Genomic DNA, 22,037 nt, shown 5'->3' on the forward strand with positions numbered 1-22,037 from the left:
ATATGTGTGTGTGTGTATATATATGTGTGTGTATATATATATATGTAGCTATATGTTAGTTATCAGTGTCTAAAGTAACGGTCCTGACCAACTCAGTGTTTGTTATATAAAGCTAAGGCATCTAACTAAGTAGCTTAGATACATTTACATCCTTTACCTATAATGTTACATCTGAACAATTTTAAGGTAACGTTACTTGTACTAAAACGTTCATTGAGTCTTTTCTTTTCGTAACTCGTCCAATAAATATCTGCATGTGTTTAGGGATATTTGTACTATGTTGACATCAAGGATTGAACTCTCTGTGTGATTCCTATTGAGCCTGTTGTCTGTTCAGCCAAACTCAATAGATCAACGTCTCCATTAGTACAGGCCGTCTTGTGGCAGTTGGCTTCTTAAAATAGTTTGTTTCCAAAGAGCAGGGCTCCGTGATCTCAATATCGCATCAAACTGCTGCAATTTATTGAATTATGATTGCACTCTTGCATAATTTTAGGTATGTTGCAATCCATTTTGTTATAATCTGTCCAAACCTGTTTCAAGTGGGATTAGCAATACTTCCTTCATTGCTTTCTAATGCTACTAGATGATGTTTGAAATTGCAAAAAGATACATGTGTAACTGAGCTAAGGAAGTAAGCTCTATTATGCAACAAATCAAGCCATTACACAAGCTGTAATTTGCTAATTTCCAGAACCCAATGACAAAGATATATTCCGTATGGCATTGAAATAATATACACACTCTTGGAACTAGCTGGAGTTGTGAAATCCATCACAGGAAACAAGTCTGTGTTCATTTGAAGTTACACTATCTTTGTGTAGTAGAGCAGTGAAGAGCTTTCAGTGCTGAAACAATTACCTCATTAACCAATTAGTCAGTTGTCTCTGAGACACTTTTAGAGACTACACACACTTTCTCCATGTAGTTATTTTGTGACCTTGTTGCTCCTCTTACTCAGACTTGGATATGTTGCACCACATGGAGTGGGATTCATCCGACGATGGTCTGGAAGCATCAATGGACGCCCCCTCTCGCTTATCTGACTCTCCTCAGTCGAAGCCCTCCACCACCACCGACATCTCGGAACACGAGTTCTCATGCCACTGTTGCTACGACATCTTGGTGAACCCCACCACCTTGACCTGTGGCCATAACTTCTGCCGCCACTGTCTGGCTCTGTGGTGGGAGTCCTCTCGCAAGAACGAGTGCCCAGAGTGCCGGGAGAAGTGGGAAGGCTTTCCTAAAATCAACATACTGCTGAGGTATGCCTTTCACAGCCAGACCATATCAGGGAATGAATATTTGCTTTTCCGACCGCAGTGTTCACATTTCTCTCCCGTACAGCAGAGAACGACTTCGGTGAACAAAAGTCACACACTTAAACATATCTTTTGTTCATTGGTCAGGAATTTAGAGAGTAGAAGGAAGAAAACATCACGATGGAAGAATGTACTCAGATGTATGGAGTTGGTGTTAGAAATGACCGCCCACAGCTACTTCAATCAGTGAGGCAGAAACATATGTTTGTATTGACATTTGAATGTCTTCAAAGTAATTTCCTTTTTTAATTTAATAAGTAAGAAGAAGCCAGCTGTGACCATCAGACACAAATGCTGTACTGCCAAATAATCGGGGAAGTGAAGAGGTTTATAAGAAATAGATATGAATATGGCAAAGTTATACTATATGACAGTTTAGGAGTTGGGATTATATTTGTATACTGTAACGGACACCAGTCTGGGAAAGGGAACGACTTTATTAGGGTGTTTTCACTTGTCTAGTAATTAAACTGTTTCAAACACAAAGCAGACCAACTATACATATTTCTCAACATGGCTGTGGTGCATGAACTAGGTTGGTTGATGCTAAAGAAAAGCCCACAGAGCATTTCCCTTTCATCTACTAATTGCACTGGTTAACTTAATGCTCTCCTCTCAAGGGATGCAACTGAGAAGCTGTTCAGTGAGGTCGTTGAGCGGAGGAGAGCAGAGATCCAGGCGAACCCCAAAATCTCCCAGAGCTTGCTGGCCTTCCAGAGGTAGGACAGTATAATGGTGTAAAGCTTTGGAGCAGTCAGCTTAGTATACACTCAATAGTGTACTCTGTCAATTTAGCACTGCACTCCTACAGCGTTGTCAGACTCACGATGGACTGTTTACTACAGAAAGCATAGAGACATAATAGATGCAGTCTTTTTTTTTAAATTCCATGCATCCTTCTTCCTTGTCAAAACCTGGTCCTGAAGCAAAAGAGCTGCCTTCCATTGAATCTCTACGTGTGTTTAGGTTCGGTGACAACTTGGGGAGATCCAGGACAAACCAGCAGAAAGGAGCCGGCTTCTTCTTCTCTGGAGTCCTGACTGCTCTCTGCTGTGTGGCTGTAAGTACGATGTACCCATTGATCAGCCACAGCGACAGACCGTAGAGTCACACACACACACACACACACTCTTTTATTTGTCCAGTAACCTGGAGTATGTTTATTTTGAGATTTGTTTGAGTGAGATTGAGAGAAGGTGCTGTAACTTGGTGCAGTTTTGGAGAAAATGTATTCAAAAAGTTATTTAACAGTTAATGTTTTACTATGAACATACAATTTAATTTAAATTTTCAATGAAAGAATATCTTACATGCTGTCAATTACAGTTCTTAGAAAGAAAGAAAATCAGAATCGCCTGGTCAGACTTTTTAAATAATTGGAAATTGGCCAAGAAAATTGCGATCGGTGCATCTCTTCTTCAAATGTCCTAAAAATGTATGTTTTACTCGATGCATACTCCATAAGATATACAGTAGTATGCAGTCAAGGCTTTGTTGCATCACTAATCAGTGTTATTTTGTAATATATAATTTCTCACTGAAGAGTTTTTCCCCTTCTTGTTCTCACTCCATAAAACGGACAAAATCATTGTAAATCTGACCTTTTATAAGTTGCTCAGGTAATGTTCCACCTACACTGTTTATTCTGTTTAAAATAATTCACCGGCTGTGTTTTGAGCTTATTTTAACAACAGTGGTATGAAATATTTCAAAGTTATCACAGAAGTGGATGAAGAGGTCAGTGTTCACATCATGTAGACAGATCATGTTTATTTTGTCCATGTGGCAGTTGGGAGCAACATGACTGTGTGTCTCGCTACGTGGCTGTGTCTCTGTGTGTGTGTGTGTGTGTGTGTGTGTGTGTGTGTGTGTGTGTGTGTGTGTGTTTGTGTCTGTGCGCTGCTGGCAGCATGTAAACAGAAGAGAGCTTGGTCCTGTGTTTGGCCCCAGTTCATTAAATATTATCATTAATGAACATTATTGGCTTTTTTTTCTGTGTGCAAAGCATCAGTTTGTTTTGGATATTTTTGGCTTCGTGGATTATGACTTTTGACTTTCTTGGCTTCCGTTCAGTGCTCTGGAAAATAATACTGCCTGGAAACTGAGATTTGTACAGTTGTATCATTAGATAATGGATTTTTGAATTAATCATGCTGGAGAAGAAGTCCCAGGATAAGAATACCGAGTATTATCATTTCAAGTGGACGTTGAGCTTTCAATTTAGTCATTATTACAATTTTACAGTAGACGAATGTGACTTTGTATGCCCACCAATCCCTTGCACGTCTGGGTCCACCTTCGTTACAGACTCAGGTTTATCTCTTGCCCTTTGATTTCCAAAACTAAAAAATGACAAAGATGTATAAGTTTCCACTTTATAGCTTTTATAGTAGCTTTAGTTTTCTCCTCTTGTAGGAGAATGAACAGCACAGTGCACCTTCATTCTTCTTTTAGCTTTATTCATCCAAAGGTATATCACAAGTTGACAGCTATTGTGGCCGCTATGCACGACACAGCACCGGAATGAACTGGAGGCAAAACCACAGCTGTGAACTGTGTGAGTAGTTGGCACCAGTCTGGCCTAAAGAGGGACTCCAGCCACCATTCATCCTCCTCTTCTTCCTTCTCCACCTCACCAACAACAGCTTTGTGACCCAAACCTTTTCGTTGCATCTGAAACGAGTGTTCACTGTACTTCCTCTGTATGTCTGTGCATTTCCAGTTGCTGGTGCTGGTGTTTCACTGGAGCAGCAGTGTGGTGGAGCCCCATGACCTGTTGATCAGTAAACCGGTGTCTCACTGGGCGCCGGAGGAAGTCGTGTCCTGGCTGGAACACTTGGGGCCCTGGGCCCAGCTTTACAGAGAACCCTTCCAGCAGGAGAACGTCAACGGGAGGTACGGAATGACTTTCTATGTGTGTTAGGATTCCGTTCATATTGGGATGTGAGTGGGTGCGTTTGCTCAAAAGAGCTGTTAACTGTAGTGCATTGTTCTACGATGAGGTTTATACTTTGCACAGACCGCCCTCATGTTGTGGATCCTTATGTTTGTCCAACGTGGTGTTGGTTTTCTTTGCTTCAGACTGCTGTTGATGCTGGGGGACGAAGAGTTGTTAAAACCGCCTTACAACATCGAAAATCAGGCTCACCGACGGGCCGTTCTGGCAGAACTGGACCGAGTTAAAGCCCTGGGGGCCAAACCTCCGCAGAACCTCTGGGAATACAAGGTTAGGAGTCCTTTCTGCTCCACGACGAAGAAACCACTGAGCATTCACCTTTTCAGCGTCCCTTATTTTGCACTTTTACTACTTCTTTTCATCCTTAAATGAGTAAATAAGAAGTTGATGTTTTGCTTCCACCTCCACTACAGTACCATGCACTAATGACGTAACGCGTGAAATGCTCGATAATTTAATTCTAACAACTGAATCTTCAAATAGTGTGTCTGTCATATTATTTGTCATATCTCTTCCACATACAGCTGACAAACTGTGTGTCCTCCTCTCGCTTTCTGCCAGGCTATCAATGCAGGGAAGTCCCTGTTCTTGCTGTACGCACTGAAGCGCTCCCCTCGTCTCACACTCTTCTACTTGTACTTATTCGACTACTCGGAAACCTTCCTGCCCTTCCTGCACACCTGCTGTCCGGCCATCACACACATCGGCCAGTCAATGGAGAGCAGCTTCCTCAACGCACAGGTGACTCTTTACAAACCGCGGGTGCTTCTCTCTCTCTCGGTTCATTGAACGTCAGTGAAATGCGTCATTAGGAACGTCCCTAGTGAGCACTCGCACTAACTAACCCAGGTGTCAGACATCGCTCCTAATGAGCCACTACCCAAATCCGGGTTGGTCTTGAGGCCTAGGGGCCTTAAACATTGGGATTCTATTATGTAGGCAAACAGAGGCGGCGGATCCAGGTCACCTTTCCTCATGAACACACCCTGGAAGATAAACAAACATTGGAATATTTGGCCAAATTTGAAATGGGCATCATGCTAGCAGTTATAAGTGATAATAACTTCATTCTGACTAAAATATCACAGCAAGAATCATCTTAACGTAACATCTGAGTTCTAATTTGCATGTAAATATGCTTTCTCCACCAGATTGTCTTTGTGTGACGGAGTGATGGTGGATCTAACTGTCTGACATCCATGCCTGTAATGATTGTGTGTGTGTCTTTCGTTCTCTGTGCTGTCCCCGTGTCTGTTAGTTGGAGCCCAGTTGGCGCCAGTGGGCAGAGTTTCTGGTAAAGTACCTGCTGCTTCCGTACCAGCTGATAGCAGAGTTTGCGTGGGACTGGCTGGCCGTCCACTACTGGACGTCTCGCTTCATCATTGTTAACGCCATGCTGCTGTCTGTGCTGGAGGGCTGCGCCCTGTGGAGACTCTGGACAAGAGCCAGGATCAGGTACACACACTCTGTGTTTTAAATATATTTTAAACGCCTTTCACGCTCGAGATGCAAAGGCGAAGCAGAAAACAAACAAAGCTAGCGTCCTCTCACCATGAACAGACTACAGGGTAAAGAGACGGCACTTCTAAGCTTCTATTCTTTTTATTCAAGAGAAAATAAATATGGTGATTGTAGCGTTTGCTTCCTTAGTTCTCAAAATGTTGCATAGTTGAAAATTCCTACACTACTTGAACATTACTGGGAAATGTAATATGTTAATGCCCTGATTGATCGTCCGCTGCTCCTAAATGACTATTGTGCGAAAGGTAAATGATATCGTTATCATGATGTGTGTTATTTTTGGGCGAGAAACTTGAATGAATACAGTTGTTAGATGGAGATGTTTTCTCAGCAATGCAAGATGGATTTAAGAATTCTGACACCTTTAACTTCCTAACACCAGCTCTTAATTTGAATTGGGTGTTTTATGCAAATAACTAGCACAGATGACAATGAGAAACAAAGAGTTAACAATTACTTTGTTTTTTCCGGGACAGTTCTGGGTCGTTGGTGAATAAAGTTAGTCTGGAGCCTTGTATACCAGCTGTTTCAAGCTACTGTGCACGTTGAGGTACAGGTCGGTCAGTTCCTGTGCTGGAGAAGGCGACATGCACTAACTTGTATCTTCCACTTTCTTTAGGTCTCTGCCGCGCAAGATGTGGAACCACTTGTGGAAGACGTTATCTCAGGGCTTTGCCTTCGCCCTCCTGTGGCCTTTTGTCCCTCAGTTTGTATGCAACTGCCTCTTCTACTGGGCTCTCTACTTCAGCCCCATCATCAACATAGACCTGGTGGTGCAGCAGCTAATGCACCCAGAGACACAGGCACTGTAGCAGACTGCATGCAGTCAGTGCCCAATTAATGCCGTACAGTTCACAGCAAATTAAAAAAGATAAAAGCCAGAAATCCAGTTGCTGAAGAGAAGTGTTTATTTTCAGCGGTTTACACATGTGACATGAAACTGGCTTATTTGCTGTTGGAAAGGAAATCCTCTCGCTTCCGGTCTTGTCTCTCTGCTGGAGGGTTGCCGTGTTAGGAACAAGACGGGCGTTGAGCTGGTGAAGGAGAAGCGGAATACAACAAGATGAGAAACGGTGAAATATCTGTGATGTCATTGATTAGAAGTACTGCAGTGCATTCACAAGCCACATTGCCTAAAAACGGTCTAGAGGGCAGTTATGCAAATGATAAGTGACGTGGTCGTTGGAGACTGGACACAGCCTGAGTTTCATGAAAGCTTTGTGGCACTGAGGTGACCGCTGAGCTTTTTTTAACCACACAGACTGAAGGTGGAACAAAACGAGTATAGATATATTATTTTTACTATGTGTCTTCATGGCATGTTGTCCACAACCAATTACATGAACAGCTGCTGCTCTTAAAGTATCGGTTTGAATGAAGCAGCGTAATCAGTGTATATAAATCCTTATTCTGCATGAGTTTCAATTAGTTCTCCGAGTCCTTTAGTGCGGTTTCGGGCTTTCTCTGTGCCACAGAGCTGTCTGAAAAATTCACTGTACGACGTATGGTGACATCATTGTGAAATGTGTCGGATGTTGAGGTTTGCCGTTCTGCAGCCTGATGGGAACCTCGGCTGATTAAAGCGTAAACGGAAACAAAGTCTTTACGAGCAAATGTTCAACACTTGAGCGCATTCCGGGAATTCCAGGCGTTTCATTTCAGCATAATGTGGCACTTAGATTTGAAATGCAACATATGTTCTTCAATTTGAGATGCTGATACAGATGTTTTTATAATTTTTATGATTTTAAGGGGAAACTGTTCATAGCTTATTTTATTTGCTGGTACTGCCAACAAACATTGTGTTGCATTCTTTCTTTCTTTTTTATTGTTTAGAAACCGTATACGTTTCCATTTGATGGGTGAGAAGAGCTAATGAAAGACTTTATTTTTTACATTGTTCATTTGCACTTAAAAGTTCTACACTGTGATTTTTGTTCTTCAATGTTCCATAATGACAAAGGAAAAATAAAGATTTTAAATAATATTGTCCTGTTGTGTTGATTTGTTTTTCTCATGACATATATAATTGCTGGACAATTTAAATTTAATGAAGATAATTCTGTTTATAAGAAGAGGTAAAACACAGTTTGGGGATGTGATGATCTGAACGGCAGAAAAAGAAATGTTGATTATTGAACAAATTACTTCTTAAATACTTTAATTGATGATTGCGTACCTGTATCATAATGCTGCTGTAGCGAACAAATTTCCCCTTGCGGGATTAATAAAGTATCTATCTACATACATATCTATCAATTGTATAATAATAAAACTTGAAAGACCTGCATTATTAGCTAGTCTTTTGATTAAATGACCAAAACATAAGAGTTAGGAGAGAGAGGTGCTGTATAAATAAAGTTTCATTGATTGAAAACGACCGCCCTCTAGTGTTCTCTCACCATAACAACATAGGGACTGTCTAAAAAGAGCACGACAGACTCGATACGCAAAAATAACCTCAAACGCAATTATTGCGGACAAATTGAAACGTATAAACACATACAACACACACATCCATTAACATAAGTAACACATTTATTTTTGACCGAGCTTACCGCCGTTAAACGCACCGTGCGCTTTTAAATGGCCCACAGCATTTTACGGTCTCTCCCTCTACGTCATTGTTGCGGAAGTCAGAAGTCTACGTGGGGAAGAAAGGTTGGTTCGACCGTGTTTGAATCGTTTTGACTGCCTTGCACACCAGCAAGCACCCATGTCCAATCCAGGTTGACTCCGTGCCCCACTTGTCGAACCAGTCCTCCTCTCCGCCCCCTCGCCCCCGTTAGGCAAATGGACGCGTTGAGTAGTGTCCGGGGCGTATAAATGGCACGGAGAGCCGACAGCGCGTAATGCTGCGCCGGGTGCGGCAGTCTCTCCGGCAGGTGCTGTTTCTGATGGCCCGTAGACCGGGTCTACTCTGCGGGACTATCGTGCTCGGCGTCCTGCTCTTACTGGCTGTCCATTTCACATGCAGGTAACAACAGTCGGTAGTGTGAACCAGAGCATATGTATAGTAAGTGTTGTTGTGACTCACATGAGGCATTCATGACCGAACATATTGGATACTTTGTGTTGTTCTAGCATCAGGGGATCGTAAATTAGCTCTTGTTGATTATAGTGTAGCTACTTGTAACTAATTGGGCTCTTAATCATGCTGTGCAGCTGATCTGAGACGGACGTGAACTTTAGGGGAAGAGGATTAATTAACAGACGGTGAACTACCCGAGGGCGCATCGTTCCTTAAGTTTCTTAATTTTAGTAAGTTGTTGGCCTCTGTGTTTGTAAATGACACCAAAGACAACAGTGTAAGTACCGTAACTCTGTAGTAAACAACCCAGATTTATGTCCCCGTGGAGAGCTCCGCTGCTGAGACTGAAACGTGAAACTCTATTTCTAACAAATGATCTCCGATGCATCCTGCTTCTTATCCGGTTGTAGTGGAAGAAGTATTTAAGTTTTAATTGACTAAAAGCAGCAATATTATTGTAACTATACTCCGTTACAAGTAAAAGTACAGCATTCATGATATTATTGAAGTAGAAGGACAAAAGTGTTTCCAACTAAATCTGTAGAACTGGAACAATTTGTCAAATAATCCATCATTCGGCTTTATTGATAAAAATGTCAAACATCCTCTAGTTCCAGCTCCATAAACCAATTTGGGGTCTTCATTATGTTGCGCAGCTGATCTTGAATATATTAAAGTCTTATTTATTGTGATTTGTTTTTGTCTGATTTAAAAACGTGAATAGATTTAATTCAAAAACCAACAAACCAGAGAATTCCTGGCATGTTTTGCTAGATAAATTAAACCTAATAACATTTTTATAAAAATTGTTGGTGATTAATTTTCTGTAGATCTACTAATCAATTGATCATCAAATCATTGGAGCACTAAATGACACCGACTTGTCTTCCGTCTTATTGGCTGTGATGGTAAATGATGTTGACACATCCGACCTCCTCCGTCTGTGACTGTGGCAGTTTTGCTCCACCTGTGACAACCCCAGATTGGAAATGCTTAGTCGTTTAAGGTGTCGTTGTTTATTTCTGCATTTAACATCGAATTATTTTTGTTCTGTAGCCGTGCTAAAGATGTGGTGGCAGCAGCTCGGCCTCCGGTGCGGTTCTTCTCTGCCGAGGCCCCGGTAGTGGACCTCTACTTGGGTCAGCTCGACCAGGTGAGATTCTCAGACAACTGATGCAAAACGCTTTAACACGAGTCAGATGATACCGGAATTTCCCTCATTACGTCATGTAAAATGTGCATGCTAAATGAGTTTGAGGATGGCTATAACAGAGGAGCAATGGGACGAGGCTACAGAGTACATACAGCTTTAACTCTGCCTTGCATCGATTACATTTCTCCTGTCCTCGTCTCACTTGCCCATATGTTTTAGCATTGTCTTAGAGTATCCAGCACAGTGGTTAAGTCCATAACGTTAACATCTACACTCCAGGTGGAGCGTCTCAGGAGCGTGGCGGAGGTGTCACTCATCTTCTTCTATGCACCGTGGTGTGCTCACTCGATGGCTGCCCGGCAGGAAGTGCAGCAGGTGGCTAAGAATCTGGCCAAACAGGTACTGAACACGACACTCGCTCTGCAGGAGTGTGAAATACCAAGTAGCAGCCAGCCGCCCTGTCTGATGACCACCATGGTAGCAGAAAACCAAGGCTTGTTGTTACAGTAACATGCTTGTCAGTAAACATCAGAAGCTTCCACGACTCTCAAGTGCTAAGAAAAAGTAGTATTTTGTAGAGGTTACATTAATAATCTAAATAAACTGACAACAGCCGCAAATGGATACTAGAGTTAGTGTGAAGTTTATAGAAATCTGTTGGAATTATAAAATCAAATCAACCCTTAAAATCACAAAAAGGTAATTAACTATTAACTGTGTGTCTGGCTGTTGGGATTTAATTCTTCAGGAGCAAATTTTTGGGGGCTTATATATTTGTAAATGGGACGGAATAAAGCCTGATCGGACGTATGTCTGAGTGATAACACACTCTGGTCTGCTTGTTAAACTCTCTTTCTTTCTCTCTCTCTCTCTCATACACACACACACACACACACACACACACACAGGTGCAGTTTGTGGCTGTTAACTGCTGGTGGAATCATGGGAAATGCAGGAAGCAGAACCGCTTCTATCAGTACCCAATCATCCATCTGTTTTATAGAAGGTGAGACGCTCATTCTTTAGTAGTTATTTGTGTTTAACTGAATAGATGGGGAATAATGGGTGCGTGAGGAACGGAACAGAACGACTGTGACTTTTACATTGATAGTAGGATCGCTGTGGTTTGACTCTAGTTGGCCTCAAACTGTTGTAACGTAAGTTATTTACTTCCTTTAAAATTTGCCATAATCGAGGCGCCCTGGTTTGGTTTTTGGGTGCAGACCGTGAATCACAACATCTCGTTAGTTCGTGTCTGGCCAGGGACATTTTTTACTTTTTACAGCTATACAGTCAGCTTGCTTTGTATTGTTTTGCTGGCTTTGACGGCTTTAATCTATTTTTGTGATTTAACGTGTGTGTGTGGTGTATTCAGTATCTTAGAGAAGACAGTGGCTGGGCTGGTCTACTGTAGCTTACTTTATTTATAGACTTAAAGACGCACACAGCTGGTGTGTTCCCAGAGCAAGATGGTCTTTAGTGGTCTTTCCAATTTTGTTCTTTTTTTTTTTTTGGGACTCTTTTGCCTTTTATTATCAGAGAGAGAGAGGGGGGGGGGGGGGGAAAGGCAGCAGAGGGGGGGGGGGGGCGGGGGGGGGCCCACTCTACCTGGTGCACGCTCTGATTATTCTTGATTAATTGATTAATCATTTTATCTATAACATCTTCAAACTGTTCAAAACCCAAATATATTACGTTTACTATGATACAAAAGATAGAAAAGCAGCAAATACTCCCACTTAAGAAGCAGTAAATGCTTGTATTATTATTGTATATAGTATTTCAGAGAGCACGTTTAATATGGTTACAAAGTACGATGCAGCATATTCAATTCCAATTTAAATGTTTTACTTTTTATGACCAAGAAGACCAGAGCGTGTTGACTTAGCTACCCTGCCGGCATCACTTGCTGTCTTGTTTTATCTCGTGGTGCGTTCAGTGTTGTACTAGAACATCGGTCACTTCATTAGTGGCTGAGGTTTGTTGTCGTCCAGTTGATAATGTTTCCACGGTTTCCCCCTGAACTTTGTTTCCTGATGAGTCTCACGATCAGTTGACGTGGTCGAAGACGACGCCCTGAACAATGGCATCACTTAATTAAAGGCTTTTTCTCCTGAATGTAAATGTTGTATTCTTTATTTTTAAGGATAACTCCACTTGTACAGTTTAGCAGTTGGTACGAGATTCCCTAATTGATCCATTATGTTGTTTTTCTTTGTGTTTCTTTGCTGCAGGTTTGGGCCGATAGAATACAAAGGTCCAGTTGTGGCTCCGTATGTAGAAAGTTTTATCCTCAGAGTCATCACACCACTCACGTACCTCCCATCAATAGCCACACTGGAAGAGTTCCTCTCCTGTCACGAGGTATTGTTTGCTTCAGGCCATCTGATGGAGAGCGACTTACTCACTGACCTAACTGTGTGTGCTGGTCGAAAAAGTCACATTTATGCCAATGTTGGCTATCTTTAAGGAACGACCTGAAAGCTTAAGTGTTGTTGAATAATCTGCGTCTTTACACAAGTGATGTATTCTAATTGATTTTTTTCTTGTGTGTTTCCAGCCTCGAGTGGTGGGTTTCTTCCAGTTTAATTCCTCTCCTCAGCCGCCGGGGTACATCACATATCTGTCTTCTGCACTGCAGGCCTTAAAAAGGGGTATAAAGTCATCATACAGCCAGTTGTTTTGACGTTTTCAATTCAAGTATGTAAGATTAGATTAGAAATGACCAGGTTTGGGAAACTTGAGTCATTTTAACAGTGATATCGGTTGATTTAAAAATAAGAACTGTGCTATGATGGTGTGGTTAATGTCGATGTCTCCAGCTCTGAGTGTCTCTGTTTTTTCTGGTGCAGATTTCCGTGGTGTTATACGTTTTGGGGTTGTGACCAGCAAACAGGTGGCAGAGGCCATCTCACTAAAAGAAGATGAAGCGGTTTATCTCTACAGAAGATTTAACTCCTCTTTGGTGAGCAGCACTGATGTAGAAGATCTTATTAAACGCTGGATACATGTTACTGTAATCTTGGATGTTTACTAAGGTGTTGCACCGGCATCTTGCTGTGTGCCTTTCCCTTTTGTTAGATCTTCCCTCGACATGAACGCAACTTCACATCAGAGGCCATCTGTAGCTGGGTGCTTGAACACCTCGAGACCGTCGTCCAGTGGCTGCAGCCTCCAGGAACAAAGTCCCGTCTCCTGGAACGTGAGCTCACTAAAGGACCTGCACTGCTGCTGTTCCTGCCGCACAATCCACTCATGTCCAGACCGAGTCCCATACTACAGCAGGTGAGCGGGGATGGAAAAAACCCCACAGAGGGTACATATCTAGAACACATTCCCAGAGATCTACTTGAGCTCTCGGCTCTTTTAAAATGGAGCTAAAAGCGTTTATTTTTGCCACTTTGACTATTATCGAGTTAAATTTGGAACAATTTCTTCATTTCTTACACTGCTCTGTAGCTGCACTTACATTTTATTGTACTGTGATTTGTGTTGTTGTATTTTTGCTGATTTCTATCTTTTTATTTCATTTTACTCATTGCTAAATCCTATTTGTCTTTTTCTTCCTTATCTTTTCTATTTCCTTTTGTTTCTTTTATATATTGTCTGTGCCTTTCTGTTTCAGGTTGCAGACATTGCTGTGCGCTACCATTCCTGTCACCACAATAACCACTCCAGCTTGGACAAAAGTTTCCCCTCCCATTCGCTGTGCTGCCAGTCACTTCTTCTCCCGGAGTCCAGTACAAGTGTGTGTGAGGTGTGCCTCAGTTTGTCACGGTCGAGCCCGACCAGCTCCTCTGTGCGCTGCTCTTTCTCCTCCTCGGCTCAGGGAGGAGACCTCGCGTTGCAGTCTTATCTCAGACACTGCTGCCTACACCGACTACCTGCTGTGTCCATGAAAACCGCAACCTCAGCGGGCTGTAGCAACGTTCTGAACGGCTACAGCCCGTTTGGTCAATACAGTGCCTGCTGCAGAAAAGTAGAACCTCAACTCAATGAGTCACAAGCCAAAGAGGAGCCAGACTTGCAGAGAGCTCCCCTTACACCACCTCCTTCCTCCATCCCTCCGTCCTCCGCCCCTCAGCAGGGAGCAGACGGCATCACGGGGCTGCGGTGTCAGACCAACAGGACGCTCAGGTTTTATGTGCTGGATGTTGCTCTGAACTGGCCTCTGGCGGTGAGGCTCGGGGCGACCGGCAACCGAAGTGCTTCTCTTCACCAGGACGCTGGTGCACGAGGCGACGGGTTGTTTGCAACTATCGTGAACCTGAAGGACGAGGTTAATTATGTTCTCCACCGCAGCCCGGCAGCCACGCTGACAGAGTCTCTGGGTAAGACTGGGGCAGTGGTTCCGTTCATATCACGTGGTTTTATTTGGGTTGTAGGTCTTAAGGCCGAGGCTGTGCTTGAAATGTATCTCCAGACCACGTCTAAATCCAAATGGCCACATTTCGAAGGTCGTAAGAGAGCGATAGGGTTTTCTTTCAAGCACAATGACCCCGATACTCCTTTTGAGTCAATGAAATCTGGCAAAATGCTTCACTCACCACAGTTTTAGACAAGTCATGTCACCATCTACACTAAAAATGTGAGATTAATAGCCAAAAATCTACCATCCAATAGCTTATAATACAAAAGTGATGCATTTAAAATCCATTCTTCTGTGGTTTTATAGCATAGAAGAGTTTACACTCATCATAGACTCGTATTTCTATTGAAAAATGTCTATCGTGCAGTATAATAGGCTTTTCAATCAGTTTTGCTAAACTCCAGATTTAGATGTGTAGTTTAAGGGCCTGTCTGGACTGTGTGTACTAAACCCCATCAGGTTGGCTGCAGCCATAGTTTAGAAACTCATTTCATGCAGAGAGCCTGCTCACAAATACCTGCTCATTTCTGTGAGAGCCGAATGAAAAGTTAAGGAGTGAGATTAGTGTGTGGTTACCGCGTCTGTTTATATTTAACGATTCTGTGTACAAAGTGCAAATTCAACGCATCGTCAGACAAAGAAGTCTGAGGCAAACCGCAGTTTTGCATATTATGCATATCAGCAGATCAGCTCATGTCTTAGTTTCATGGTCTTTTGCATACTGAGTCTGTGCAGATGTTTTCAAAGGGAATAGTCAGCACCATGAATCAAGGTGTCATGGTTATCTGCAATTTCATGTAACCATTTTGCATGCGTCTCTCGATCCATCGTACTAATTCTCTGTTTTCACTCTGCGTGTGTGTCTGTATGTTATTAAAGAGGCCTTCATCAGGAACTTCAGTGCTCCGTACAGCCTCTTACAGAGACACCTGGTGGGAGAAGAAGACGGGAGAGGAGGGGAGGAAGAGACCAGGCAGCACTCGCCTCCACGCCTCCTCATCACAGAACTGACCACTTCCTCCTTCCTGCCCGCCGTCATGGACCTCCAAAAGGTGAGAAGAGACCCAACGTGTCCACTCTACATCTATTTGTGTGAAGGATTCAGTATCGAGATCACGGACTTGAGCCGTGGAGGAAAATACAAGTGTGTGTGTGTGTGTGTGTGTGTGTTGTCTCCTGTAGGATGTGCTGCTGTTCTACTACACTCAGTGGTGTGGATTTTGCTCTGTCCTCAACCACGTCATCATCCAGCTGGCCAGATTATTACAGGGAAACGGCACCATCACTGTGGCCAGGTACAGTTTCATGTTTGACTTGATGCAGGTATTGTTGCAGTACTGTGTGTTTTTAATATGATTTTTTTTTTTGGTAGTTTTAACTTCAGTTGAACGGGTCAACATTAGTTTTCTGGTCCAACCGTTTTAAAGAAAAATTAAATAATATAACTACATTTTCTTGCTACAGGGTAAATGTTGCACGTAATGACCTCCCATGGGAGTTCATGGTGGATCACGTTCCCTCTATTCTTCTATTTCCCAAATACAGGTAAGAAACGCACACAAACATTTGGAGATGGTATTTTCCAGTAATGCCTGGACACCTTACCTTTATACTTAACTTTATTATCCCCAAAAGATTTTGTCACACAAAAACAAAATGTCACCACAATTTTTTATGAATGTCAGTTTTCACTCTTTCTTCTCTCTTCTAGAAAACACTCAAGTGTGAAGTTTCCTGACGACCTGCCCATCACGTTACCCAACCTGCTCCGCTTCATCCTGCAGCACTCTGGCCCTGTACAATATGCAGGCAAACCAGCGCCGGGTTCTAGCGATCCCGGTACCGTCCTCCGCACAGAGTTTCTGGCACTCCAGCGAGAGGTTCAGGCGCTGCGTCACGCCCTCGAACGCCTCTCCCAACAGCTGGCGCAGCTGTGGCGCGACGACCGCCGACTAACGTTTGATGCTCTCAGCTTAGAGGCCCAGAACACGGAGCTGCAGAGAGAAAGGCAGAGCTTAGAGGAGCAGCACCGGGAGAAAAGCCGGCAGCTCGAGGAGGCGGTGAGGCGGCTGGAGGAGCTGGCGGACACCTCTGAAAGCCTGCTGAATGAGAGCACGCTGCTCAGGGTCCTGCTGACGGTGCTGAAGGACAGGACTGATGTTAAAGAGCAGGTGGAGGTGGAGAGAAAAGAGGCAGAACAGAAAAGAAGCCATATGGCCTCCTGACCACAAGTCTGCAGGGAGACCTGAGAAGAGGGGGAGGTAGGAAAGATGGACTGGAATGGATGAGAAAAATGTTTAGACCTGCGATGTGGAGAGCAAAACAAAGCCTGAATGAGGACGTCATGTAAAACACAAGGAGCAATATGACCTGATAATTTGTGGACATTTTCATGGAAAAGAGCGAATGAGGAATAAGGATGAAATGACAGCTGTGATCTGTCCAAAGAAAATCTAAGACTGCTGCTAAGTCAGGGCAGAAGCAATGAAACACTTTAAAAAATGTGGATGGGTAGCGAGGGGGAAACGGCAGTGTTTGTTAGAGACAGAATACTCTGAGGTGCTTTCATGATTGTGGGCTCATCCACTAGCAGGAATACACTAGTATGGGAATTCAGTGCCAACTGTGCTTTCAAGAATGTAATTTCTGTCGAGTTAAACGTTCGACACAGACCCTGCAGCCCAGTTCTCTACATTCCCTGAGTAGCCGTTAACTTGCACACAAAAGGGGACATTCAAATAATTAGTCTCAAAAAAGAGCAAAACCTTGAGGGGGTTTAAATGACTTGTAGCTTACAACACCTCGCATGGTAAATCCAGTATAATTTCCACATCGCTAATTATATCAACAGACTGGTGATGTACTCGCCACTCTTCTACAGTTTCTCTTTTTTTATTTTTTTTAAAGAGAAATGTTTTCATCATAGTTTTTTTTGTTTTTTTTTGTTTTTTTAATCTTAAATGATTTCACTTGTTCCTTCTTTGCCTTACTGCTGGTCAACACTTCCTGATGTTTCCACATTAAAAGCCTACTACCTGTGAAAGGAATCATGACAGAGGCAGTTTGATTCATGGTAGCTTAAAGGAGAACACCACCGAAATTAAGAATTCCAATATGTTATATTCAGGGATTATTAGTTCAATCAACATTTGTGAACATGAGCTTCTCTCTCTCTCAAGGCCAGAAACCAGAGATGATGTTATCAAGTATAAAGTCTGGAGCTGCTCCATAGAGATGATTTTGATGCACACAATGCATGTTTTCTTTTTTATACCCAAAAGAGCTTTATTCTACTGCAGTGTTCTCGGTTCTGAAAGGGAACCGTTGCGTCCAAATTTCCACACTAACACGCTATTTAGTACACTAAAACATTAAGCTTTTTTTATTTTATTTTTATTATGTCCGAAACCTTAGTATGAAACCAATAGTACATGAACTGCATACGATTTCCAATGAAATATAACACTTAGCAGAAACTGTACAACGGCATAAATATCCCACAATGCAATGCGGTAGTAACGTCAATAAGTCATTCATTTAAAGGTTAAAAGATGCCACTCGGCCCTAATATATTTTTGAAATGCGTTTTTCAGACTTTCTCACAAATCATCGTTCGGTCACATGAGGTTGCGCGTCTCAAACCGACAAATGGGCTCTCAGGAAGTCACGTGGTAATTACAGATCAGTTTATTCACAAGAGATAGTACACGTATTGATTTTTTGGGCTGTCGATGACCATATGAGCAACATTTTGAAAATGGGATAAATTTCCATTTATTATCGTTTGGGGGGGGAAAAGAAGCAAAGTGGAGCGCCTGACTCTGGCTGTACTGATGGAATAAGTACTGCGGAAAAGTACATTATACTGAAATCTATCAGGATAAAATGTAAACGTGGAGGGAGTGCAGGGAGTATTAGAAATACTGGCCTGGTTCTCTGCCACTGAAGTAACTATAAAAGCCACTATTGTGCTGCTACAAGCTGAGAGACGAGGATGTTTCCCATCAGTGCTTGGCTTGTTAATTGATGTGCAGCGGTATGACTACAAGTTAGTGATGTAGAATCTGGCTGCAGGGAGAGAGGGCTACTAATGGAGCTGAGACTTATTTAATACTGAAGATGTGGCACCTGCTCACCGACCTGGAGGTGAGCCTTAGAGCACTCTAATTAGCAGCAACTTTTTTTTTTTTTTTTTTTTTTTAAAGGGATATTGTTCTTTTGTTGAACTGATCTATTTTTACAGGAATCCTTGAGTCACTGAAATATTATTTCTTTGTAACTATTCAGGTATTGAAAATGAGATGCTGCAATTGTTTACATGTGAAATATTGCACCTGTTTTTACTGATTAAAAATCTTTCAACTTATTGTGCGGTGATGTCTAGGTATTGTGAATTGGGGCCAACATTTGTTTCACTTAAATAGAAAATACAAAATCAGTGCAATTGATACAAATATGTCCTCTGATTACATCGTCGATGTTAAAGTCCTGCTCGGTTTCTTTTTGACAATTGTGTCTCGCTGAATACATAGCAGCAAAGAAGCACTATAGAGTGAACATTGCAGAGACAAAGAGGAAAGTATGGATAAATCACCTCTATTTCTTGCCTTTATTTGTGGCCTATTTTAAAAGATGTATGTTTTCCTCAGGGAACCAGTGGGCTTTCTGCTGAGGAGGAAGAACACCGTACCCTCACTATGTTCAGCAAAGAGCTAAATGCCCAATTTAATTTGGAGCAGTCATGTGCTGTTAATTTCAGTCTGAATGGAGGCTTATTCGTGCACTGCAAAGTCTCCGCCACAGAGTTTATATTTTCACATCTTTGCTGCAGCTTTTAAAAACACAATACTTCACACACCTCTTTAGTACGTCAGCTATATTTCTAAAAACGGTGATCTTTATGCAGTTAGCTGCCTTGAACCGAGACGGCACAAAAGTCAACAGCAGTAATTATTTCCTTGGCAGATGTTAAAGATAGGTTCCCCTTCAGACCTTTAAAAAATGCTATTAAGAGCTCAAATAAATCACATTTATTTAAAAGAATATTTTAGTTATATCTCGTAAGTTAAAGTTAAATATATTTTTCACCATCTTAGACAAAGACTTTGGTGCCCAAAGATATAGAGACAAATTATAACACTAATGAAACCATGTTAATTAAAGGTTTTTCTATTTAGGACACAATCCTTCACTGCAGTCAGACTGTCCTCCTCACAGACTGTGAGTACTCTGCCGTATTTGAAAATGGTTAATGTGTAAATATACTGATTTGTATTTACGATGTATTTAAGATACATTTGTGATCACCATAATTTATTATACTATTTATTAATTGAATCATGATACACATTTGATCCTTGTTTTTATTTGTGTATCATGAGTTTGTCTCTAGTTTTGTTGTCGCTTGTATTTACTGAAATCTCTGCTATGAATTGTTTCCAGCAACAATGGAAGATGCACAAGTGTCATTCGGTGAGTTTATACCATCTGTTTGTGGAGCACAGTTTCAACAGAGCACTTTGGTTGATCCTCATTATTTCCTGTATTGGGATTGTGATTCTTCTTAACATGTTGTCACTTCTTTTGGTCTTCTCCATCCTCATTTCCGCTCGTGACAGTCGGCGCTTTGGGAGACAGTCCAGTTCAGGTTGCCTGTCCAAAGTGCCATCAGACCGTTGTCTCCAAGGTGGACTACTTGTCTGGTTTGCTCACCTACCTTTCCTGTGGAGGACTCTTCTTCTGTGGGTACGAAGGCGTGAAGTGTCATTCGCTCCATTATGTTATTCCTAAAGTGGGACTACAGCCATGCCAGCAGCCCAGCGAGGCTGTAAAACATTTTTGGGTGGATGAAAAAACTTGCTGTTGGTGCTGAGGTGTTACTGAACCTGGCAGCTGCCACTAACATTGTTATATGACTTATTTGCTGCCTTAAGAGTTTTACAGTTAGTTAGATTGGAGAAACGGGCTTATGTTCTATATTCATTGATGGTTTTTGTAACTATATTTGTTGAATGTTGCCCTGCACAGATGACATGATACGACTGTGACAACTTATTCCCTTCAAACGCTTGGTCACATAAACTGTGACCAAGCAAGTGATGAACTTTGATGATTGTGCAACGATTTACAATCAGCATTTATTATTAATCTCAATGCAGCTCAAGGCAAGATAAGCCTTCCTAAAGAAAGGCGCAATTTAAAAAAAAAATGGATACTACAGCGACACAAATACAGCAGAAACTGTCACCTTCATTTGTTTTTCTGCATCTCACCATTCATTTTAACAATTCAAAAAACTGACCTACCAGCAAAAAAAACAAAATAAAGCAGATATATTATGAGCATACATCCTTGCTCTAGAGGGATCAACTAATCGAGAATTTCATTATTTACATCTGCTGGATTTGTATTGCACATTAAAATATTCGTGGTTAGCAATAAAATTTAGCATGTAGCTTCACTTGCTATATGTGAAGCTACATGCTCGGATATGTATTCATCAATTACAATAATCAGCCATGTGTTTCTTCATACAAAGGGAGCGATGAGCAGTGCAAGAAGAACAAGGAAGGAGAAGCCAGCGTCCGCTCGGATGCGGGCTCCGTTGTTTCCTGAAACAGACACACAAACTCAATTTAGAGATCAGTAAAATTGTAGAAGAAATTGATCCTCCGACTCTAAGCTGAACACAGTGAAAATACAGAATGCAGGTTGTTGAACGGGCAAAAAGGCTACAGAGAGAAACTCTGACAGTGATGATAACAGTGTGTCTTTATTAGTATTAGTACAGTTCACATGTGTGCAGACACTAATTCCATCAAAAGTCTCTCCAGCTGCTCTTGGTGGACTGTTACTATGTTACTCCAAACCAAGAAGGAGTCCAGCAGTGAACTCTCCCAATCTGTTATTTGGGTAAGGTTGTCGTAGTAGCTAAGAAAATCTTGCCTTAGTTTTGTTTACAAAACTTGCCACAGTCTCTTGTGATTATTCAAATTATTTGTGATAAACGGTAGTTTCTAGGGACAGTGGTCGGAGTGATCCACGGGTTTTTCCAGCCTGCAGCGTGACGTGTGCACAGGCCCCTAATTTGTGTAAAACACACATAAATTATTATGTATTTATTATTATTATGGTGCCTGCTTACGGGGGAAGAATGGATAAAAAGTCGGTTGGAAAAATAAGATAGGCTGTTTATGGGTACTTTGATACTGTGCTGTCTTTTCGCCGGCTCTGGTGGATGGGATCTGTTACAGGCTGTGAAAGCCTGCGATCCTCCAGCTGCTGCTGAGGGTCTTTGTGCCAACTGAGGTTGGATAATTGGCCCCCGTGGGTTAACGTAGTCTCTGGTGCCCCAGTGCCAACCGTTTTATTACTTGAGCCAGGTCGTAACTTTTAAACTTATAAAAGTACCTTTTAAGAGTTTAAGACACTGTCTCCTGTTTTTAAGTTTGAAATGGACTCATTTCACAACAAGCACCCTGTGACATGTTCAAAATGGACTTGACGGCTAAATATGATATAATGCTAAAAGACTGCTAACAGGTCCCAGGGAATGAGTCTGCATTCTCACCAGTTGAAGGTAAAAGACATGGAAATAAAACAACATAAACTTTTTCAGTACTCGCCTGTGGTGGTGGAGGTGGTGGTCGCAGAGTTGGGGTTGGTTGGGGAGCCGGTGGTGGTCA

The 22,037-nt window shown here is 42.1% G+C and overlaps 2 protein-coding genes across 2 annotated transcripts in view; both read left to right on the plus strand.

Moving 5' to 3' along the window:
• LOC116392080 (bifunctional apoptosis regulator) overlaps positions 1–7,784 on the plus strand; it is a 13,323-nt gene extending 5,539 nt beyond the window's left edge. Inside the window, exons 2-9 of the mRNA XM_031863229.1 lie at positions 962–1,265; positions 1,943–2,041; positions 2,289–2,382; positions 4,045–4,217; positions 4,404–4,548; positions 4,840–5,019; positions 5,537–5,733; positions 6,419–7,784. Coding sequence (XP_031719089.1) covers positions 970–1,265; positions 1,943–2,041; positions 2,289–2,382; positions 4,045–4,217; positions 4,404–4,548; positions 4,840–5,019; positions 5,537–5,733; positions 6,419–6,611 — 1,377 coding nt within the window. The 5' untranslated portion in view covers positions 962–969 and the 3' untranslated portion in view covers positions 6,612–7,784. The remainder of the gene's footprint in view (positions 1–961; positions 1,266–1,942; positions 2,042–2,288; positions 2,383–4,044; positions 4,218–4,403; positions 4,549–4,839; positions 5,020–5,536; positions 5,734–6,418) is intronic.
• A 656-nt stretch (positions 7,785–8,440) lies between these two features.
• txndc11 (thioredoxin domain containing 11) lies at positions 8,441–18,718 on the plus strand. The gene is made up of 13 exons (XM_031863187.1): positions 8,441–8,776; positions 9,887–9,983; positions 10,263–10,382; positions 10,892–10,989; positions 12,218–12,347; positions 12,544–12,637; positions 12,836–12,948; positions 13,065–13,268; positions 13,609–14,314; positions 15,232–15,404; positions 15,535–15,647; positions 15,817–15,897; positions 16,064–18,718. The coding sequence occupies exons 1-13, from the start codon at positions 8,652–8,654 to the stop codon at positions 16,575–16,577; spliced, it is 2,568 nt and encodes an 855-aa protein (XP_031719047.1). The 5' UTR covers positions 8,441–8,651; the 3' UTR covers positions 16,578–18,718.
• Positions 18,719–22,037: the final 3,319 nt, after the last annotated feature.

The sequence above is a fragment of the Anarrhichthys ocellatus genome, unplaced genomic scaffold (assembly GCF_004355925.1).
Source record: "Anarrhichthys ocellatus isolate YVR2014 unplaced genomic scaffold, GSC_Weel_1.0 scaffold28, whole genome shotgun sequence".
Taxonomy (NCBI): domain Eukaryota; kingdom Metazoa; phylum Chordata; class Actinopteri; order Perciformes; family Anarhichadidae; genus Anarrhichthys; species Anarrhichthys ocellatus.